At 44.7% G+C, this 18,747-nt stretch overlaps 1 protein-coding gene across 1 annotated transcript in view; it reads right to left on the bottom strand.

The window, feature by feature from the left end:
- The window catches only part of LOC128327458 (collagen alpha-1(XII) chain-like), a 64,975-nt gene that overhangs the window by 17,445 nt on the left and 28,783 nt on the right, over window positions 1-18,747 (bottom strand). Inside the window, exons 8-12 of the mRNA XM_053256255.1 lie at window positions 17,021-17,137; window positions 16,055-16,210; window positions 14,687-14,803; window positions 10,733-10,879; window positions 9,389-9,508 (exon numbers count right to left, since the gene is read on the bottom strand). Coding sequence (XP_053112230.1) covers window positions 9,389-9,508; window positions 10,733-10,879; window positions 14,687-14,803; window positions 16,055-16,210; window positions 17,021-17,137 — 657 coding nt within the window. The remainder of the gene's footprint in view (window positions 1-9,388; window positions 9,509-10,732; window positions 10,880-14,686; window positions 14,804-16,054; window positions 16,211-17,020; window positions 17,138-18,747) is intronic.

Raw genomic sequence — 18,747 nt, 5'->3', positions numbered from 1 at the left:
CCCAGTGTTCAATCATGAATGAGCAAATGACTTGGTAAGAGGAAGGTGTGAGACAGGAGGTAGGAAGGATGGCTTTTTCTTCTACCTTGTTAAAATGCTGGGTATGAGAGCTGTGTAGGACAGCACTGTCCTACCCAGCTCCTATCTCACAGATCATCAAACTGCTCTCCCCCTACCTAGCTGTTTGCTCACACACAGTCGAGAATTGTACAACTTCCAAAGCTGGGTGGAACTCTTGTCCAAACCAGTTTTGATCATGTGAAAAGCCTTTCTGCTTTTTCATGGATTGCAGCAGATGGTGTTAAGAACATATGCAATGTACTTGAATGTCATTTGGACACCTTTGTTATATCTCCCATCAGAATTTTCATTGAAGTTGGAATAAATTAGTTTCTGGAAAAGTCCTGGTTCCTGCCTATAGGCTCACAATCTAACAGACATAAAACAAGTTGTCCTAGTAAGAACTAATCTGTCTACTTTCTTTTCACTACCCCTACAACTGGATGAAATTTGGTCCAGATTGGTTAGGCAGTTCATAAGTTAACCCACTGGTGCCTCAAACCTTCATGCATCCATCATCTTGAATTGGGGTGGATGATATAATCACAAACTACGCTGTTGAGGTGTCCATATGTGCCCCTACTCCCCACAGCTGCAGCGAATTTGGTTCAAATCGGTCAAACAGTTTACAAGTTAGCCCATTTGTACCTCCAAAGTTTATGCGTCTGCCATCTTGAATCAGGGTGGATGACATAATCACAAACTATGCCATTGAGGTGTCCCTATGTGTCACTCACTACAACTGTATCCTATTTGGTTCAGGCATTGAAAAGTTGATAGGGACACACACACACACACACACGGAATGCTGGGTGATCTCATAAGCCTACTGTAAAGTAGGCTAACAGGAGAAATGATGTGGAGGGGAAAGAAGGAAACTTTGCATTAGCTGCGAGAAAGTAATAGAAGCAGAAACAATTAAAGTAAAATATATGATAATTAATGCAGGAGTAAGAGCAGAATCAAAGAACTCGAATAGAACACAAAGGAAACACAAGAGAGAAAAGATTAGTTTTAAATAATTTCTTAAAATAATTTGTTAAAACCAGGGAAGGCTGCCAAATATGTAAGGGAAGAATGTTCTACACATATGGGGCAACAAGGTGAGAAAAGCGGGGTGGTTTAATAAGAAGATTAGTGTTTGATGAATGAAGAGACTGAGGAGAAAGCAACAAGGAGAGATAAAAAGGGCCAAGTCCATAGAGAAAGGTTAAAGGAAGCAGTTTAAACTGAATATAAACAAGAGAGTAAGCCAATGGGTAGAAAAATATAGAAGTGTAACGTGATAAATCTTGGAATGATTGTTTTAAACATAAAAATGAGTATTCTGCATTACAGGATGACCATGGGAAATCAGATCGAACACTTCCAAAATGGGTCTTTCATTACATCAGTTCAGCTGGACTTCTGAGGTGCAATCCAGATAAGGTGAAGCCTTTTCTGCATATGCAACTGAATAAACGGGCAGTGTTAGAAGTTAAGTCGCATAATTTTATTATTAGCAGTGTATTAGAAATAATTATTGATTAGGGAAGGGAGCAGCTTTAGCTTAGCCTAACTTCCAGGCTGCAGAAGAGAATATAGGCTCAAGTCTGTACTTCTGCCCTCTTACTTTCAATGTTGCCGACAGGCATTTCCTAGCTCAAAATATGCAATACTGGTAGACAGGTAGCAATTGCAGAGGAAGTACTAGGCCTTACAACATAGAGTGGATGAGGGAGGTTTCCACATGGACACAGAAATACAAGAAATTACAGGTGACACATAGCTGACATAAAGGAAAGCAACATGAATTAGGCATGTGCAAATTGATTCAGGTACAAATCAATGAGTACCTGTGGTCCATTGGCTAGATTCGGATCCAAATCGAATCATGCCTGATTCAATTTGAATTGATTCGAGATTCATATCCATCCTATTAATTCCCCCAGATTCCCAGCTTTCCTTTAAAAAAAAAAAAAAGCTAAGCTCTAGCCCATGTAGAAGTGGAGTTATGGAGCAAAATGGGTGGTCACTATTTTTCGAGAGTTTGGATTCTTTGGTGTATAATAACTTTCCCTCAATGAATCCCTATGAGGATTTATTACATATCTTCATTTCTTCTATTCATTTTGACTGTCTTTTGGACAGTGGAACATAGGAAGCTGCCATATACTGAGTCAGACCATTGGCCTATCTAGCTCAGTATTGTCTTCACAGACTGGCAGCGGCTCCTCCAAGGTTGCAGGCAGGAATCTCTCTCAGCCCTATCTTGATGCCAGGGATGGAACTTGGAACCTTCTGATGCTCTTCCCAGAGCGGCTCCATCCCCTGAGGGGAATATCTTACAGTGCTCACACTTCTAGTCTCCCATTCATTTGTAACCAGGGGGACCCTGCTTAGCTAAGGGGACAAGTCACACTTGCTACCACAAGACCAGTTTTCATCCCATAACAGTGCCAACCTTTCCTCATAATGAATCCCTATGAGGATTCATTACACACCAAAGAGTCTAAACACCTCAAGAATATGAACTGAGTACCCAGCAGCTTGTGGAGTAGTTGGAACATGGGATGCCACCAATTCCCCACCACCACCTGCAAAGCAATGGGGTCAAAATGAACAGAAGAAATGAAGGTGTGTAATGAAGACACCAAAGAATCTAAACACTTCAAAAATACTTTAAAAATAAATTGAGTACCCCAGTGTGTGGGGGTGGGGGGGGGAGAGTGTAGTTGACACATGGCAGTTGACAGTTGGTACTTTGCAGTGATAGTCAAAATGAACAGAAGAAATGAAGGCATATAATGAATCCTCATAGGGATTCATCATGAGGAAAAGTTATTAGACACCAAAGAATCTAAACATTTCAATATTCCTAAAAAATTAAAATGAGTACCCCACTGCCTTGCAGGTGGGGTCGGGTTGTAGTTGTCACATGGCAGTTGACAGTTGGCACTGTCCAGTGACAGTCAAAATGAACAGAAGAAATGAAGGTGTGCAATGAATCCTCATAGGCATTTATTATGAGGAAAAGCTATTATACACCAAAGAATCTGAACATTTCAAAAAATAATGACCACACATTTTGCTCCATAACTCCACTTCTACAAGGGCTAGAGCTTAGCTTTTTTATTTTTAATGAAAGCTGGAGATCAGTGTTAGGGTTAGGATATGGTGTCGTCAAATCCCCATTATTTCCTATGGAGGAAATGTTCAAAATCAGTAAAAACTAAAATAATTCATTAAAAATCAACCAAGTGTCCTACTTCCTTGACATTTGGGTGGTAGGTGGCACCCATGGGGACCTGCCTACCACCCAAATTTGGTGCCCCTAGGAACTTTTAAAGTGGTCCATACTGATCCGAATCCAAACAGAATGAGAGCAAATACAAATCGAATCTGGAGTGATGGGGGGGGGGTTGATTTGGACACAAAACAAAGCAGGGGTGATTTGTTTTGGGCACAAACTGAATTTAAAAAATTGATTTGTGCACATCCCTAACATGAATGGGAGAGAATGACCATTTAGGGGTACACAAAATTGGGGGGAAAGTAATGAACAAGATATCATGTAGTGGAACAAGACCAATCAAGGGAAACCAGATTTCAAAATGCCTGAAATTGCTAGTGGACAGCAGTGACCAAGGAAATTATATACAAGCGATTGTGTTAGATTGTACAGGGTCTTCAGATCTTCACTGGAAGTCTGGGCACCTTCAGCAGGCTGAATAAGTATATGCACAGTTTCTGTTACATCCTAACCTTGATTTGTGGTGAGATATTGCCGACCTCCTTGCACCAGTTGCAAGGGAGTAATGGCAGGAGAGAGGGCATGCCCTCAACTCCTGTCTGTGGCTTCCAGCGGCATCTGGTTGGCCACTGTGCGAAACAGGATGCTGGACTAGATGGGCCTTGGGCCTGATCCAGCAGGGCAATTCTTATGTTTCTTATGTTTCTAAAATATATAACGTATCCCTGCAATCAGGCTCTGTACTGGAGGACTGGAAAGTAGCAAATGTAACACCGATTGTCAAAAAGGGATCCAGGGGCAATCCAGGAAATTACAGGCTGGATAGCTTAACATCCATTCCAGGCAAACTGATGGAAAGCATTCTCAAGGATAAAACTGTAATGCACAACAGGCCCTGCTGGAAGAGGACCAGCATGGCTTCTGCAAATGTAATAGTATACCTGGACTTCCAAAAAGCTTTTGACAAAGTTCCTCATCAAACACTCCTGAGAAAACTTAGCAGTCATGGGATAAGGGGACAGGTACATGTGTGGATTGCTAACTGGTTGAAAGACAGGAAACAGAGGGTAGGGATAAATTGAGAGTTTTCACAATGGAGGGAAGTAAAAAGTGAGGTCCCTCAGGGATCTGTACTGGGACTGGTGCTTTTTAATTTATTCATAAGTGATCTAGAAGTAGGAGTAAGCAGTGAGATGACCAACTTTGCAGATGATACCAAACTCTTTTGGGTAGTGAAATCCAAAACAGATTGTGAGGAGCTCCAAAAGGATCTCTCCAAACTGAGTGAATGGGTGACAAAATGGCCAATGCAGTTCAATGTTGGCAAGTGTAAAGTGATGCACTCTGGGATGAAAAACCCCAACTTCAAGTATACACTGATGGGATCTGAGCTGTCAGTGACTGACCAGCAGAGAGATCTTGGGGTCATGGTGGTAGACAGCTCACTGAAAGTGTTGACTCAATGTGCAGCAGCTGTGAAAAAAGGCCAATTCCATGCTAGGGATTATTAGGAAGGGGATTGAAAATAAAACGGCTAATATTATAATGCTCTTATACAAAACTATGGTGTGGCCACACCTGGAGTGCTGTGTACACTTCTGGTCACCACATTGTTGGGGACACCCTGACCCCAACATTAAACCCAGAGTCACCAACCCAGAGTTATATGGAATCAGGCCTATGTCTGATTCCATTTTATTAAGGGATCAATTAATGCCTGAACTCAAGATGAACTGACCAGGAATGACACTCAGTCTCATGACTGCCTCTGCTAATTGCTTTGTGAAGGCATGGTCAATCCAGCATTGTATTCTCAATGTCTGTGAAATGGGTACTCAAAAGAGATACAATGGCCAAGCTTGGTCTATCCAAGTGCTAAAATTTAACTTACTATCAGATAATGTCTCTGGAAGAAGCTAGAAGCTGAGCTCGCTTTTCCTCCTGCAAAAAGTCTATGTTAATCATTGTTAATGATTGCTCTGCTCTGCCCAATGGGGATAATCCTGTCTCTTTCTCTGAGAGATTCACTATGTAGAAATAGTAGTATTGTCACACCAGATTGCTGTCTTTAGGAATGATTCAATCATTGTCTCACACCAATCGCTTAGATTCTTCTTTGCTAATACCATTAACACCTTCTGGGACCAGGTGCCAGAAATCTGAGGACAAGAAAAGAAGCCCATTTGCAAGCTCAGAGATGCAGATTGGCTTTGGGCAAATCTTAATAGAACAATCTCCTCCCCAAACAGCAGCTAACAGGAGATGAAACTCAAATCCTGTTTTGATTTATATCCTAAGCTAACTTCGATAATTAAAAGACAATATCCAGAAGATAACAGGAATGGACATCAAAGGGGAAAAGCAACTATAACAATGGAGCTCACTGAACAGAGAGCTAGCAAGCTTTGCCCACCAGCAGATTTTGCTCAAGAGCGATCCCAGAGTTTGCTGATCAAGCCACGGGGCTAGAGCAGGAACTCTTTCCATGGACAGGAACCACCGATGACCTCCACAACAAGTGAGAAGTCCAGACTACCCAGCCATGCTGCTCTCACTCCCCACTTCGCTCTGAGCATCTTCCCCCAGCCTGCTTGACTGCTTGAAGCTTGCACCCCAGGCTCCTGTTCTCCAGCACCCGTGTTTCTCCTCCATCTGAAGCCTGCATCGTTTCCAAGCTCCCGCAACAAACAAGTCCTTTGAAACCTTCTTCATGAACCTGGTGAGATGCCTATTCAACGCACAGTGCAGCCTGCTCCCTTCCCTCCTCCTTACTAATCACTACCATCCCTCTCCTAAGCCCTCCCTTCTTTCTTCTTTCTTTGCTTCTCTCTAAATGTCTTATTAGGATTTGTTAGATAGCAGTAAGTACTGACTGGACACATATCTTAGCTAGGCACATTGCACTACACCTTGAATCAGAAACATGTTTTTTAATTTGGATGGCCTGTTTGAATTTTATCCTGATGAGCAACTTTCTATAATACAGCCCATTGAACTTTCTGAGTCTCTCTCTCTCTCTCTCTCTCTCTCTCTCTCTCTCTCTCAGGGGCGTATCTAGGGTGGGGCAGGCAGGGCATGTGCCCCGGGCACCACATGAAGGGGGGCACGATTTTTAATTTTTTTTTAAAAAAAAGGCCACCAAAACAAAATGGCCACCAAGCATGCTCTAATGGCCTCTGCGAGGCCCTAGGCCATGCCAGGCCTCACAGAAGCCATTTGAGCATGCACAGTGGCCATTTTGTTTTCAGTGGCCATTTAAAAAAAAATATTTTTAAAAATGGCCACCGCACATGCTCAAATGGTCCCCACGAGGCTCTAGAGGCCAGCAGGGGGAGGGGGAACTTTTGCAGACACCCCCCCCCACACACACACAGCCTTTAGGAAGCCCCCTTAAGGGGATACAGATTTAAATTTTTTAAATTAATATAATATAAGTCACTGTACACATATTTAGTTTGGCACGATGTACAGAGAATCAGGGTTTGTGAATACTGAGCTGAAGCTTATGAGCTAGGATTGTATTCATTTACTCTACTTTGCTTCTTGTGATAAGTGAGTTAAATGTGATGTCTTAATAATATGGCTATTAATGGTGAGTTTGTCTTTGAATCAGTGTGAAATCCTTAGTATTAAGGCCCACTAGGAGTTTCTTGCTCTCTTTCTCTCATTTTAACTGTCTTTCTGAAAGACTAGAATATATTCCAAGCAGTGACACAGTTTATTCTGCATATCCTTTAATTATTTTCAGAGTATCTTGGAAAAGTAAAATTCTCCATTTATTTTTTAAACTTATGTAATAGTGATGCTACAATGCATAATAGAAAATTAGACAGGCATTTCTGTTTAGTTTTCCAAGTACACCTCCACATAATATTTGGGTATTTCATGAGCCCCAGCATACTGAAATTTGTCGTTTTCTGCCATTTTTTGGTCTGGCTACGTCCACTGCTAAATATTTTTTTAAATATTAAAAGATTAAGGAGCTTGACTTGTATTTTTTAGCTGATATTATGGTAAAGTTATCTGAAAGATGGGTGTCAGATGTTTGGATAGGGGGCGCCATTTCAGTGCTTGCCCTGGGCGCTATTTTCCCTAGATACGTCTCTGCTCTCTCTATCTCTGTTTGTGTGCCCAGATCCTACATGGTCACCATCTCCAAGAACCAATTCAGTTTGTGTATGATGTGACTTTGCCTCTTTTCCCTCTGAGCATATACAGAGTGCGAAACCAGGTGTAGTTCACAACAGCATCTAAAAAAGGACATTGCAGAACTGGAAAAGGTGCAAAGACAACTGCAGGGAGACATGATAGAGGTCTATAAAATCATGCATGGTATGGAGAAAGTAGAGAGAGAGAAATTCTTCTCCCTCTCACATAACACTAGAACCAGGTGTCATCCCATGAAACTGATTGCCTGGAAATTTAGGACCAGCAAATGGAAGTATTTTTTTCACACAATGCATAATCAACTTGTGGAATTCTCTGCCACAAGGACAGCCAACAACCTGGATGGCTTTAAGAGGGGTTTGGATCACTTTATGGAGGAGAGGTCTATCAATGGCTACTAGTTGGAGGTCTATAGGCCACCTTCAGCCTCAAAGGCAGGATGCCTCTGAGTACCAGTTGCAGGGGAGTAACAGAAGGAGAGAGGACATGCCCTCAACTCCTGCCTGTAGGCTTCCAGTGGCATCTCGTGGGCCACTGTGTGATACAAGATGCTGCTGGACTAGATGGGCCTTGGGCCTGGTGGAGACATTATTTTGGTTCCAAACGAGGGCTGTGCGGCCCTGTTTGGAGCCGAAATCGGCCCTTAAAGGCAGGAAGAGCTGCTCCTGGTCTCACTGCCAACGCAGCGGGCCGATTGACCTCCGTACAAAACGGGGCCACGCGGCCCCTTTTAGGAGAGAGATCGGCCTGTGCTGCATTGGCAGTATGGCCGGAACAGCTCTCCCTGCCTTTAAGGCAGGGAGAATCGCTCTGGCCCACACTGCCCAGCGCAGCGCGGGCCAGTTTCCTTTCCAAACGGGGCTGCGCGGCCCCATGTGGGAGACCACGCCCCTGCATCTGACATCAGACACGGGGGCGGGGCCAGGGGGCCATGGCCACACATGGTCCACCACCACTCCTGGGGAGAAACATTCTGGCCCAGCTGTCTACTTTCAGTGCTAATTTTCTATATGTAGAGTCGGTTTTTTAAACATAGATTTGCGTTTTAAAAAATGTGATTCCTCGTGTGCTCTGTAAGTGGCCCAGTCCATTCTACCACCTTAAGACTCTACCACTTCATTTTTTGGTTAATATAGACCAGGCCTCAGGGGCACCTAAATTCGACTGAAGGAGATGCCGTCCAGTCACATAGATAGCAACCTTGAGCCTAATCACATACTGCAAGCAGTCATGTAGGCTCTTACTGCTGAGACTGTTGAAGCTTTCCCCAATTATAGACAAACAGGGAAGCAGGAGACCCTGGCTGCCTTTACCCATCTGTTATTTCTCTCTGCTTCTCTCCTTCATCAGTGACTAGTCCCTGCTCCTGCTGTTCTCCTGGAGAAAACTGATGTGATGGGTGTAATGTGAGCTGCCTGACTTTTTAAAGCAAAAACAAAAAATGTGAAACAGCCTGTGTATGTCTACCCATTCATCCATCACCTTATTAAAAAGATGCAACCACTTTTATAATGATTGCAAAACTGCTTTGGGGACTGGAGTGGAGAGGTGTGTGAGGCCAAACAGTTCAGGTTTCCCCGGTTCAGTTACACTGCAGGGAAAGATAAAGCAGACACCAACTGCTCAAAAGATGCTTCGTCGTCTACATCCCACATTTCTCTGCAGTGTGTCTTTTGTTTTGGTAATGTATTTAAATAAAATTTCATGATTAGGATGCATTGCAGCTTGCAATAAATCCAGAGGTTTTGCCATGGTCTGTGGCCTTCAGCTGTTGATACAAACAACGGTTCATTACCCAGAGATGAGCAGTAAAGTCACAAAACCAAGTTATCAGAGAGGCATTTACATTTATATACTAATTTTGACAGTAATATATAAATGTATGTAACAACAACAGTTCTGGACTCTTTGCTATGATAGTTCCGTTACCTGGTGTTGGACCCCACGTCACGCGATAGCCAGTAGCACCAGGGACTGAATTCCAGGAAACCAGCACAGAATTGATTGTGACATCTGTTGCTTTCAAAATTTGCACAGCGCTTGATGACACTGAAGTGAACAGATATATAAGCAGCAAGAGAAAATGGGAAGGGCAGTATTGTTCTGACTTGCTGGGTGGACGGGATATTTAATCTGGGTTGCAAGGGAGAATAAGGCAGGCTACATTACTTGGACCACCTTAAGTGGTGCAGCGGGGAAATGCTTGACTAACAAGCCAGAGGTTGCCGGTCCAAATCCCCGCTGGTATGTTTCCCAGACTATGGGAAACACCTATATCGGGCAGCAGCAACACAGGAAGATGCTGAAAGGCATCATTTCATATTGTGTGGGCGGAGGCAATGGTAAACCCCTCCTGTACTCTACCAAAGACAACCACAGGGCTCTGTGGGCGCCAGGAGTCGACACTGACTCAACGGCACACTTTACCTTTACATCACTTGGTGGTTTGGGGGGAAAGAGGGGAATGTCTGAGCTGGAGCCCTCAGCAGAGGAGGGGATCTATACATTTTGCATGCAGAAGATCCCAGGTTCCTTCCTAGGCACAGGGCTCCCAACCTTAGGTCCCCAGATGTTGTTGGACTACAACTCCCATCTTCCACAGCCACAATGGCACCTTTGCCATAACAATAAAAACAGTGCTATAACTCAGACTACCATCTGTCCAGATTACTTATGCCCCTAACATCATGCAAACCCCTTGTCAATAAGGGCTCTCCCAAATGAGTTTTCTGGGGCTGCATTCTCACAACCGTGTTAATCCTGGTTAAATATGGTTGACCGACATTATTGTGATAATGAAAACCTATGCATGGCGGGAATCCCTTGCTACTTACCACAGTATTAAATAGGATATTTAATCTAGGATTAGTTCTGGTCTAGTGTCATCCAGCTGGATGCCCTGACCAAGATCCCTTGATCTTGAGAACCTGCACCCTGGATCCTGGCTAACCTCCGGCGGCAGAAAAATGATCATGAGATGAGAACACAGGCTGGAACTTTTCCCAGCTTCTCAGAACACAGAACAAAAGAACATCAATATTACACCTGTTCACACAGTTATTTGAATATATGTTTACTGTGGGTTACCAACACAGGAGCGATTGTGTGAACCCATGCCAAGGTGGAAATCCCAGGCCATAAACCCCCTGGGCATGGGTTCACACAATCACTTCAATGTTGGTAATCCACATTAAACCAAGATTCAAATGACTGTGTGAACAAGCCTACTGTCTGCTGGATTACAGGAATGCTGTGCCACCAGATCTTACGTACAAGTTGTCGCCTTTGCAGTCACGATCGGCCCTTCGATGGCTCCAAAGATCGGATTCACTGTGACGACATATTCAATGCCAGGTTGTAGTCCTTGGATCATGTAGTAGCTGTAAGTGTCACCCAAGTTCACATTCTGAACACTGCCTTCTGTGACCATGAGATAAACAACAAAGGAAGGTCAAGGGAAAATACTCTCCTTATAAGGCTCAAGAGTGCTTATAGTGGGGGTTCCAGCTACAGGACACAGATTAAGGTTCCAGGTCTCAGAACTGGACTTAATTTTTTAGCCGACTTTCCTTAAGGAAAGTAAGCTAATGAGTTCACCAGCTCTGTGTATGTCCCCATCAACTTCACAATGCCTGGACCAACTTGGACCACATTTGGCACAGTTGTAGGGATATCTCAATGGTGTCCCTTCAGTTTGTCCCTACAGATTTGGTACAGTTGTAAGGACATCTCAATGGTGCCCCTTCAATTTGTTAATTTGAATTGAATGGTGTCCCTTCAATTCAAGATGGCAGATGTGGGGACATTTGAGGCACGAGTGGGCTAACTTGTGAACCACCTGGTTTGGACCAAATTTGGTACACCTCAGTAGTAGGAATGTGCCGAAATGCAATTCAGCATCTGAATCACAGCACAATCCCTTTAAAACAGAGGGCTTCCAAGCCCCTTAAACATGGAGGAGAGCAGGTCCATCCCTGCTCCTCCTCCACGCACCATCATTGCCATACCCGTGCTGCACCCCACCCCCAGCTATCAGCGTGTGCCGGTGGCACCCTCCTTCAGCTGCCCCTGCGCATGCTGGCACCACGTGGGGGCAGCTGGGAGAGAGCACTGCTGCTGCACACTGATTCCTGGGGCGAGTGCCATGAGTACAGCAATGGTGGCAAACTGAGGAGGAACATTGATGGACCTGCTCTCCTCCATGTTTAAGGGGCTTGGAATCCCTCCATTTTAAAGCGATTGGGCACATCCCTACTCAATAGCATAGTTTGCAATGATGTCATCCACACCAATTCAAGATGGCTGGTGCATGAACATCTGAGGTGGAAGTGGGCTAACTTGTGAAGGCGGTAATTATCAATTGAGATTATAGTGAAAGGAGAGCAGGCAGATTAATTCTTACCAGAACTTCTTGTTAAGGTTTTTGCCTCTGTTTCAGAATCTGCCAGGGAAGGACCACAATCTCAGGAAGGGAAGCCAGACGCTAGGGAGAGGGACTCCTTCACCCAGAACCTAACACCAACAGTGCTCCCTCTAAGGCATGTGTGTGTGAACACAAGTTTTTCGATGTCTGATTAGGCGGAATCAGGAAAGCCCCATCGGAGTGCATGTGCACACACCCTGCCTTGATACTGCCACCCAGAACCAGGGCCAACGAGAGTAGGGTAGGGGGAGCCAGTATAAATTACCAGAGCTCGGGGGTCCAGAAGGGCCCCAGGGCCCAACTATGTTGCATGTGTTTTTGTCTTGCTTCCTGCTGCCACCTTGCACCCGCCCCGCCACCGCCATGAGGCCAAACCTTCAATCTTTAAAATAATTCTAGCCGCCGGGAGGTGGGGGGTGAGCCGAGACACACACGCCCCGTGGTGGTGGCAGCAGGCAGAGCAGGAGAGACCCTTGAGAACCGTGAGGCGCTCCAGCATGCGTTGACGCTCTATTCAAACTGCAGGCACGCTGGAGCGCCTCGCAGTTCTCAAGGGCCACTGGGCCAGATGGTCAAGCTCAGCAGCTGCTCCTGCTCTGCCCACTGCCGCCACGGGGGGGGGGGTGCTGGGCTCAACCCCCACCCCCACACATGGTGGTTAGAATTATTTTAAAGATCGTTTGGCCTCGTGACAGCAGTGACGGGGGGAGCCTCGCAGCGGCAGCCTCATAGCAGCAGTGGTGGGGCCTCATGGTGGGGGCCCAATTTTTTTTCCACCAGGGCCCGAACCTGCTCTCAGTCCTGCCCAGAACAAAACTCATTCCACACATAGATGAAAAAAATTAGAGCGAGAACACAGATCACCACCTTTCTCCCCTTCTCGTGTTTAAGCCACCTCCTTTCCCAGCATGTTCTTCCAGCCTCTGTAGCCCTATTCAGACATTCCATTGCACACAGCTACAGGTGTCTGTACACATGTACATATTTTTGTGTGAAATGACCACACTTGCATTCCTTTTAAAAGTGAACCTGGGCTCAGACTCCCTCCACTCCCCCCGCCAAATGCAGGTTACAGTTGGGAAGTGCACTGTTGTACGTGCATTCAACAGAATGTGTGAATAACTGTATGCTATTTAGTGTATGTGCACTGAACGTAATGTATGAACAGGGATTTTATCTTTCCCTTTTCTGTAGGGGAAAGTGAAAGAGAGGCAGACACCAATAAGGAGAGGAGAGTTGGTCTTGTGGTAGCAAGCATGACTTGTCCCCATAGCTAAGCAGAGTCTGCCCTGGTTGCATATGAAAGGGAGACTACAAGTGTGAGCACTGGAAGAGATTCCCCACAGGGGATGGAGCCGCTCTGGCTCTGAGAAGAGCAGAAGCTTTCAAGTTTCCTCCCTGGCGGCTTCTCCAAGATAGGGCTGAGAGAGATTCCTGCCTGCAGCCTTGGAGAAGCCACTGTCCAGTGCAGGAGAGCAATTTGAAGGATAAGCTTAAGAGCTCTACTAAACCAATTGCCATGTGCCTCCAGCTGGATGGTGAGGTTCTGCAGGTTGCACACCCATGTAAACTTTCCTCCATGGGGCAAATAGCAGGTTTGGTGGGGAGGAATTGAGTTGGGGAGACAGCAGGGAAGGGGGGGATTAACCTCCCTTTGGCTACTATTGCTAAGATGAAGGGAATCATGATAATATATTTCCTCCTACCAGCTTGTCCTCCTACCTGGATTCCACACAATGACTTCTTCCTCCTCCTACCTAGTTGTTTGCACCCATATAACTGAAAACTGGGAGTACACACAGCTCCCAAACCTGGGTAGGACACTGTTTTCAGGTGTGTGAATGACCCCATTATATAGCCGTGTTAACTTCTGGCACTAGGTGGCAGCATATCCTTATTTTACTGCCCACAGTTCTTGAAATCTTTGCTTTTCTGTTCCGCCAGAGATGCATCCTCATCTCCTAGTTTAGTTTTTAAAATATTTCTGTTCGACTTTGAAACTTCTTGCTCAAACCAGAGGCTGCCACCTGTCTTGGGAGCATGATGATTAAACAAACAATACAATACTACCCTGTAGCTTCCATTTACAATGTTCTATATGCTCCTTCGTACATTTATGAGCCTCACCTTGGTAGCAGCAAACCTTATCAAGAATTATTTCCACATTCAGAAAAAAGCACATTTCCCAGCTCCTCTAATAACACAAGCTTATTAGGGAGAAGGGGTCTAGCCTAGTTTACTCACTGACAAGAAAGTCTTCTATGTGCAAAGATTTTTGCAATTAATAAAATCAATAGTACTGCAATCCATCACTCATCCACCCACCCACTAATATATTCTGAAATGGTACAGACCCGGGAGGGCTGGAACACATGCTTTTTGATTGGCTCTCAGGATTCTAATTCAAAAATAGCAAGTGGTCAGGATTTCTGGGCCATGGCAGAATGCTAGTGAGGTGTGAGACTCTTTGTTTGAAAGCTCTCCCATGTAAGGAAAAACATCTCTCTCACACTCCTTATAGAAAGCTAGTTCATCAAGGATGAGGTTGGGCTAAAACCCTTCTCCGTGAAATCCTAGTTTTCTGTGAGCAGGCACCAACACTCCCACTAGGAGAACAAATTTAAAGCAACATATTTTCTAACACAAACTGGTGTGATACAAGTCAACTCATGGTGAATTTACCTTGTGAAAAAAAAGTCCATGATTCAGACTCATATTTTATCAGTATAAACTATTACATATTTCTGGCGACTTCCCAACACTTTCTTTAAATAACTCAAGAAGTCCTGGAGAGGGAGATCTACCTGAAGACACCCATGTTAGTCTGTATCCTGATGCTCCCCTAACTTGCGTCCATCTGGCCTGGATGGTGTTGGTGGTCTCATTCTGGAGTAAGATGCTTTTCACCGGCAAGAGCTTTACTGCAAAAGACAAAAGTTTATGCTGGACAGGTGCTGAAATTAGGGAAGCCTGTACTGGCTTCCCCAATAGGAGCCTTTGACACTGCAGAGGCACTGAGTTTCTGCAATTAGCATTGGGTGGAAATAATACGGATGTTCCACAGAGCACTTAATATCCAGTCATTCCTTCCTCCATGGTCAGGAACTTTCTATAATGGTTACTCACAAGCAAGTCCCCTACAGCTAAGGTCCCCTGAAATGTTAATTAGTTGCTTCCTTCTTGCAGCTTCTCTCTCTTGTATTGCTTCCTGTTCAGGGCAATGGGCATTAATGATGAAAACTCCCCCTTAATTGTACAGCTTCAGCTTTGTGCAGTGGCAGTGGGGTGCAGGGGAGACTTTAATTCCTGCTTTCATTTCATTGTGTTTTATTTTATAATGAAATAGGGTTATTTTACTATAAGAGAAGGAAAATGAATGGGAACCAGTATATATTCCCTTCCACTGCAGAGGACAGATGCTGATCCATTTAAGGCAATCAATCACAAATCAATCTGTGACAATATCAGGGGCAGAAGCTGCAAACAGAAAGCTTTGGATTCGAGGCACAGCAGCCCCAAGCCTTCACATAGAGCTTTGACTATGCACAGCGGACAAGCTGGCACTGAAATTGTGTCTCACTGCAAAACAAAACACAGCAAATCAGGACAGCAAATCAGGATAAATGCAGCCCTTTGGCAGCCATGTCAACTAGACCTTCTGCAAAAGGAAGTGAACAAAGGATGGGAATTCCAGAGGAAAGGGCTAGTTCAATTGCAACCCAAGTCTAGATCCCATAGGCAAGCCATCGGAGCTCATGTCCCTGGACCAGAGGCAGGGTAACTCAGGGCTTGACAAATCCCAGGCTCCAGGGAGCCATGGCACCTAGAAATTTAACCACGGTGCCTAGACTAGCATTTTCAAAAGCAGAGTTATTTAATAAAGTATTCCTTTGTCCCAGGTAGCCCATTTTCTTTTTAAAATATGTTACTTGTAAAGAGGATAAAGACATGTTCATTTACACGCACCCCCCCCCCCTTCACAATGTCCATCAATACGTCTGGTAATTTTGTCAAGGGCCCATTTTCTGCTTCCTAATTTTGGGCCTGGCTCCTAGACCACCACCTCACCCCACCGCCAATACAATACATCCGGGCTAACCAATACATTGCTTGCATGTCAATCACATTTCAAAACTACATCAGAGAAACCAGAAAGAAGTCCAAGAACTTACAAGTTCTGCCTGTCGTTGACACTGGCGGGCTTGGCCCTTCTGGATAGACAGCATAAATGCTGACCGTATAATCCTTATCCTCCTGCAAGTTATCAAGGACATACGAGGAGACATCATTGCCCAGAATCTTTTCCGAAGTCATTCCAGGCCTCTTGGCTGAACGAGAGTCCATAACAAAGACAGGTGAGAAAAGTTTGAGTTAGAGGTGAAACAAAACACAAGTTTTGAATTGTTGGAATTCACAGAATCCCCCATAGCTGGTGGAGTAATATATAAACATCCCGGAATGGTTAGTTTTAAGGGATGTTGGTCACTTTCTGATCTATCCTTCTCTACAATAGGATCCATAAGTAAGAATATGGATCTAGAGAGCAAAATATGGATCTAGAGAGCAAAATCTTGGAAATGAATGTAAACTGGCTCCCTGAAATATTGATATACATTCCATTGCAGGTGTTCTTATGGAAGTCATGGGTTAATCTGACATTTTTTAACCAAACTTATTAATAAAGAATATTTCTTGACTGCATGCTTTCTGTTGCATTTTTTGATTCATCCAAAATTTTTACACATTTGATTATCCTTCAACATCCAAAGAGGGCTACTATTCTTTTTTCTTTCCTTTTTATGGTAGCACATCAGAAACAAAATCAACTAAAGTTTCAGTGGGTTGATTGATTGATTGATTGACTGATTCAATCAATGCAAGCTTTGTATCCCTAGTTTTTCTAAAAGCATTCTTGCATTAAAGTTGCTGTTTTTCCATCAAAGACTGTAATGGAGGATGGTTTAGGAATCTAAAAATAAATGAGTAACTTCCCTAAGAAGCACACAGGATGTGTGTGTGTGTGTGTGTGTGTGTGTGTGTGTGTGTGTGTGTGTGTGTGTGATATCTGGGTAAGGGGTTTTGGTCTGCTTGAATAAATGTTCATGAAAATCTAGCTGGATCTCAGATGACTTACTTACATCTTGGGATGTAGATCTTGTAGCCTTCTAGCTTTCCTAAAGGAGATGTCCAAGCAACTTTGAGGCTATACAGCCCTTCTTCTATGACCCGGAAATTGGTCACTGGAGGTATCGGAGCTTTGAGACAAGAACACAAACCCCAAAATGAATCAGAAATGCAAAAAGGTGATGCTGAGAGAAAAGTATATTGTTATAGTATATGTGCTGCCGAAGCGAGCACAGAAAAGTATATTCTTTAGCTAGAACTGAAAGTGATAACAGAGGGATTAAAACACAGGCTAGATCATTGCAAATACTTTTCTAATGTTTATTACTTCTTATCATTTATTTGTTTGTTTACTGCATTTTTATACTTCCTTTCTGCCTTGGCAAAGGCACCCAAAGCAGTTTACAATATTAAAACAAGGAAATTGCATAAGATTAATAAAACATTGTCTCAGGCTGTTGGTTTTTTCAGGAGCTGAGGACAAGAGCTCACTCGCCTGGGTGCCTCCTTTCTATTACTTTTTATTCCTTCTTATTAATCTATGTGCAGGAGGGTTTATATTGCAAGGCTCTCTAGGGATGCAGTGCATTTCTGCAGGGAGATGGTGCACACTCTCCATAGGATCCTTGCAGGTGCCGGGAGAGAACTGCTACATGGCTCAGATTCCCACCTTACTAGCAAGGCCAGGGAGCTGTCCAGCAGGTCAGGAAGCAAGATTTCCACAGGGCTGATATCACCTGGAAGTAAGTAAGCACCGATCCAGGTAAGGTGTGCTGCATGAGCAACGGCTAAGAACCAACTGAGCAGCTTTAAAGCCATCCCTGCGGGCCCACCCCTTCCTGAAACGTCAGCAGGGTCCTGATCTGGTACATGGGATGTTTTAAGCTTCCTCTGTCTGAGCAGGATTTAGGGGCAGGAGGCCTCAGGCTACCAGGCAAGCACTGGACCACTGGTGTGGGCCTCTGCTTGGACTCACTGCTGCCTCTGCTCCTGAGGTCCCAGAGCTGACTTTGGAGTGTCTGGAATGGAGATGGGACCAGACAAGGTTCCGTGAGCCCCTCAAATCTGCATCCACCTGGGTGGTGGTCTCAGGAAGGGGGGGGTCATATTTTCTGTTGAGTCCCTTTGATCTCTTTAGGTGCTAGGGCCAGTGATGGGGTCTTCCTCCTCTAAGAAGGAGATCTCATCCAGTTCTGGTCCTGACAGAAAGGTGGTAGCGCATAACGCCCCTGTGTGCCAATAGAGAACTTCTCCAATAGAGAAGTTCTCCTAGGTATTCTCTGTCAGGGTCCCCAGATGTTGTGGGAAAACAACTCCCATCATTCCCAGCCACAATGGCCAAAGGCTATCAAGATATCCAGCTTCCTGACCTACTGGACAGCTCCCTGGCCTTGCTAGTGAGGTGGGAATCTGAGCCACGCAGCAGTGCTCTCCTGGCACTTGCAGGGATCCTATGGAGAGTGTGCACCATCTCCCTGCAGAAATGCACTACATCCCAGGAGAGCCTTGCAATATAAACCCTCCTGTCAAGGCCACTGTGGCTGGGGATGATGAATGAGAGTTGTCATCCCATAACATCTGGGGACCCAAGGCTGGGAACCTCAGCTCCATAGCACTGCAAAAGATGCTGGGTCCACCTCACACAGTTTAATCAGCTGTACTGAATGACCAACAACTGGGCTGCTTGCACAGCTGGGCCACCCCTGCATCTTGGAGAAATCCATTTGGTTTCCCCCAATGC

This window comes from Hemicordylus capensis, chromosome 5 (assembly GCF_027244095.1).
Source record: "Hemicordylus capensis ecotype Gifberg chromosome 5, rHemCap1.1.pri, whole genome shotgun sequence".
In the NCBI taxonomy this organism is placed as follows: domain Eukaryota; kingdom Metazoa; phylum Chordata; class Lepidosauria; order Squamata; family Cordylidae; genus Hemicordylus; species Hemicordylus capensis.
The sequence above is the reverse complement of the archived record's forward strand: the minus strand, read 5'-3'. Positions and strand labels throughout refer to the sequence as shown.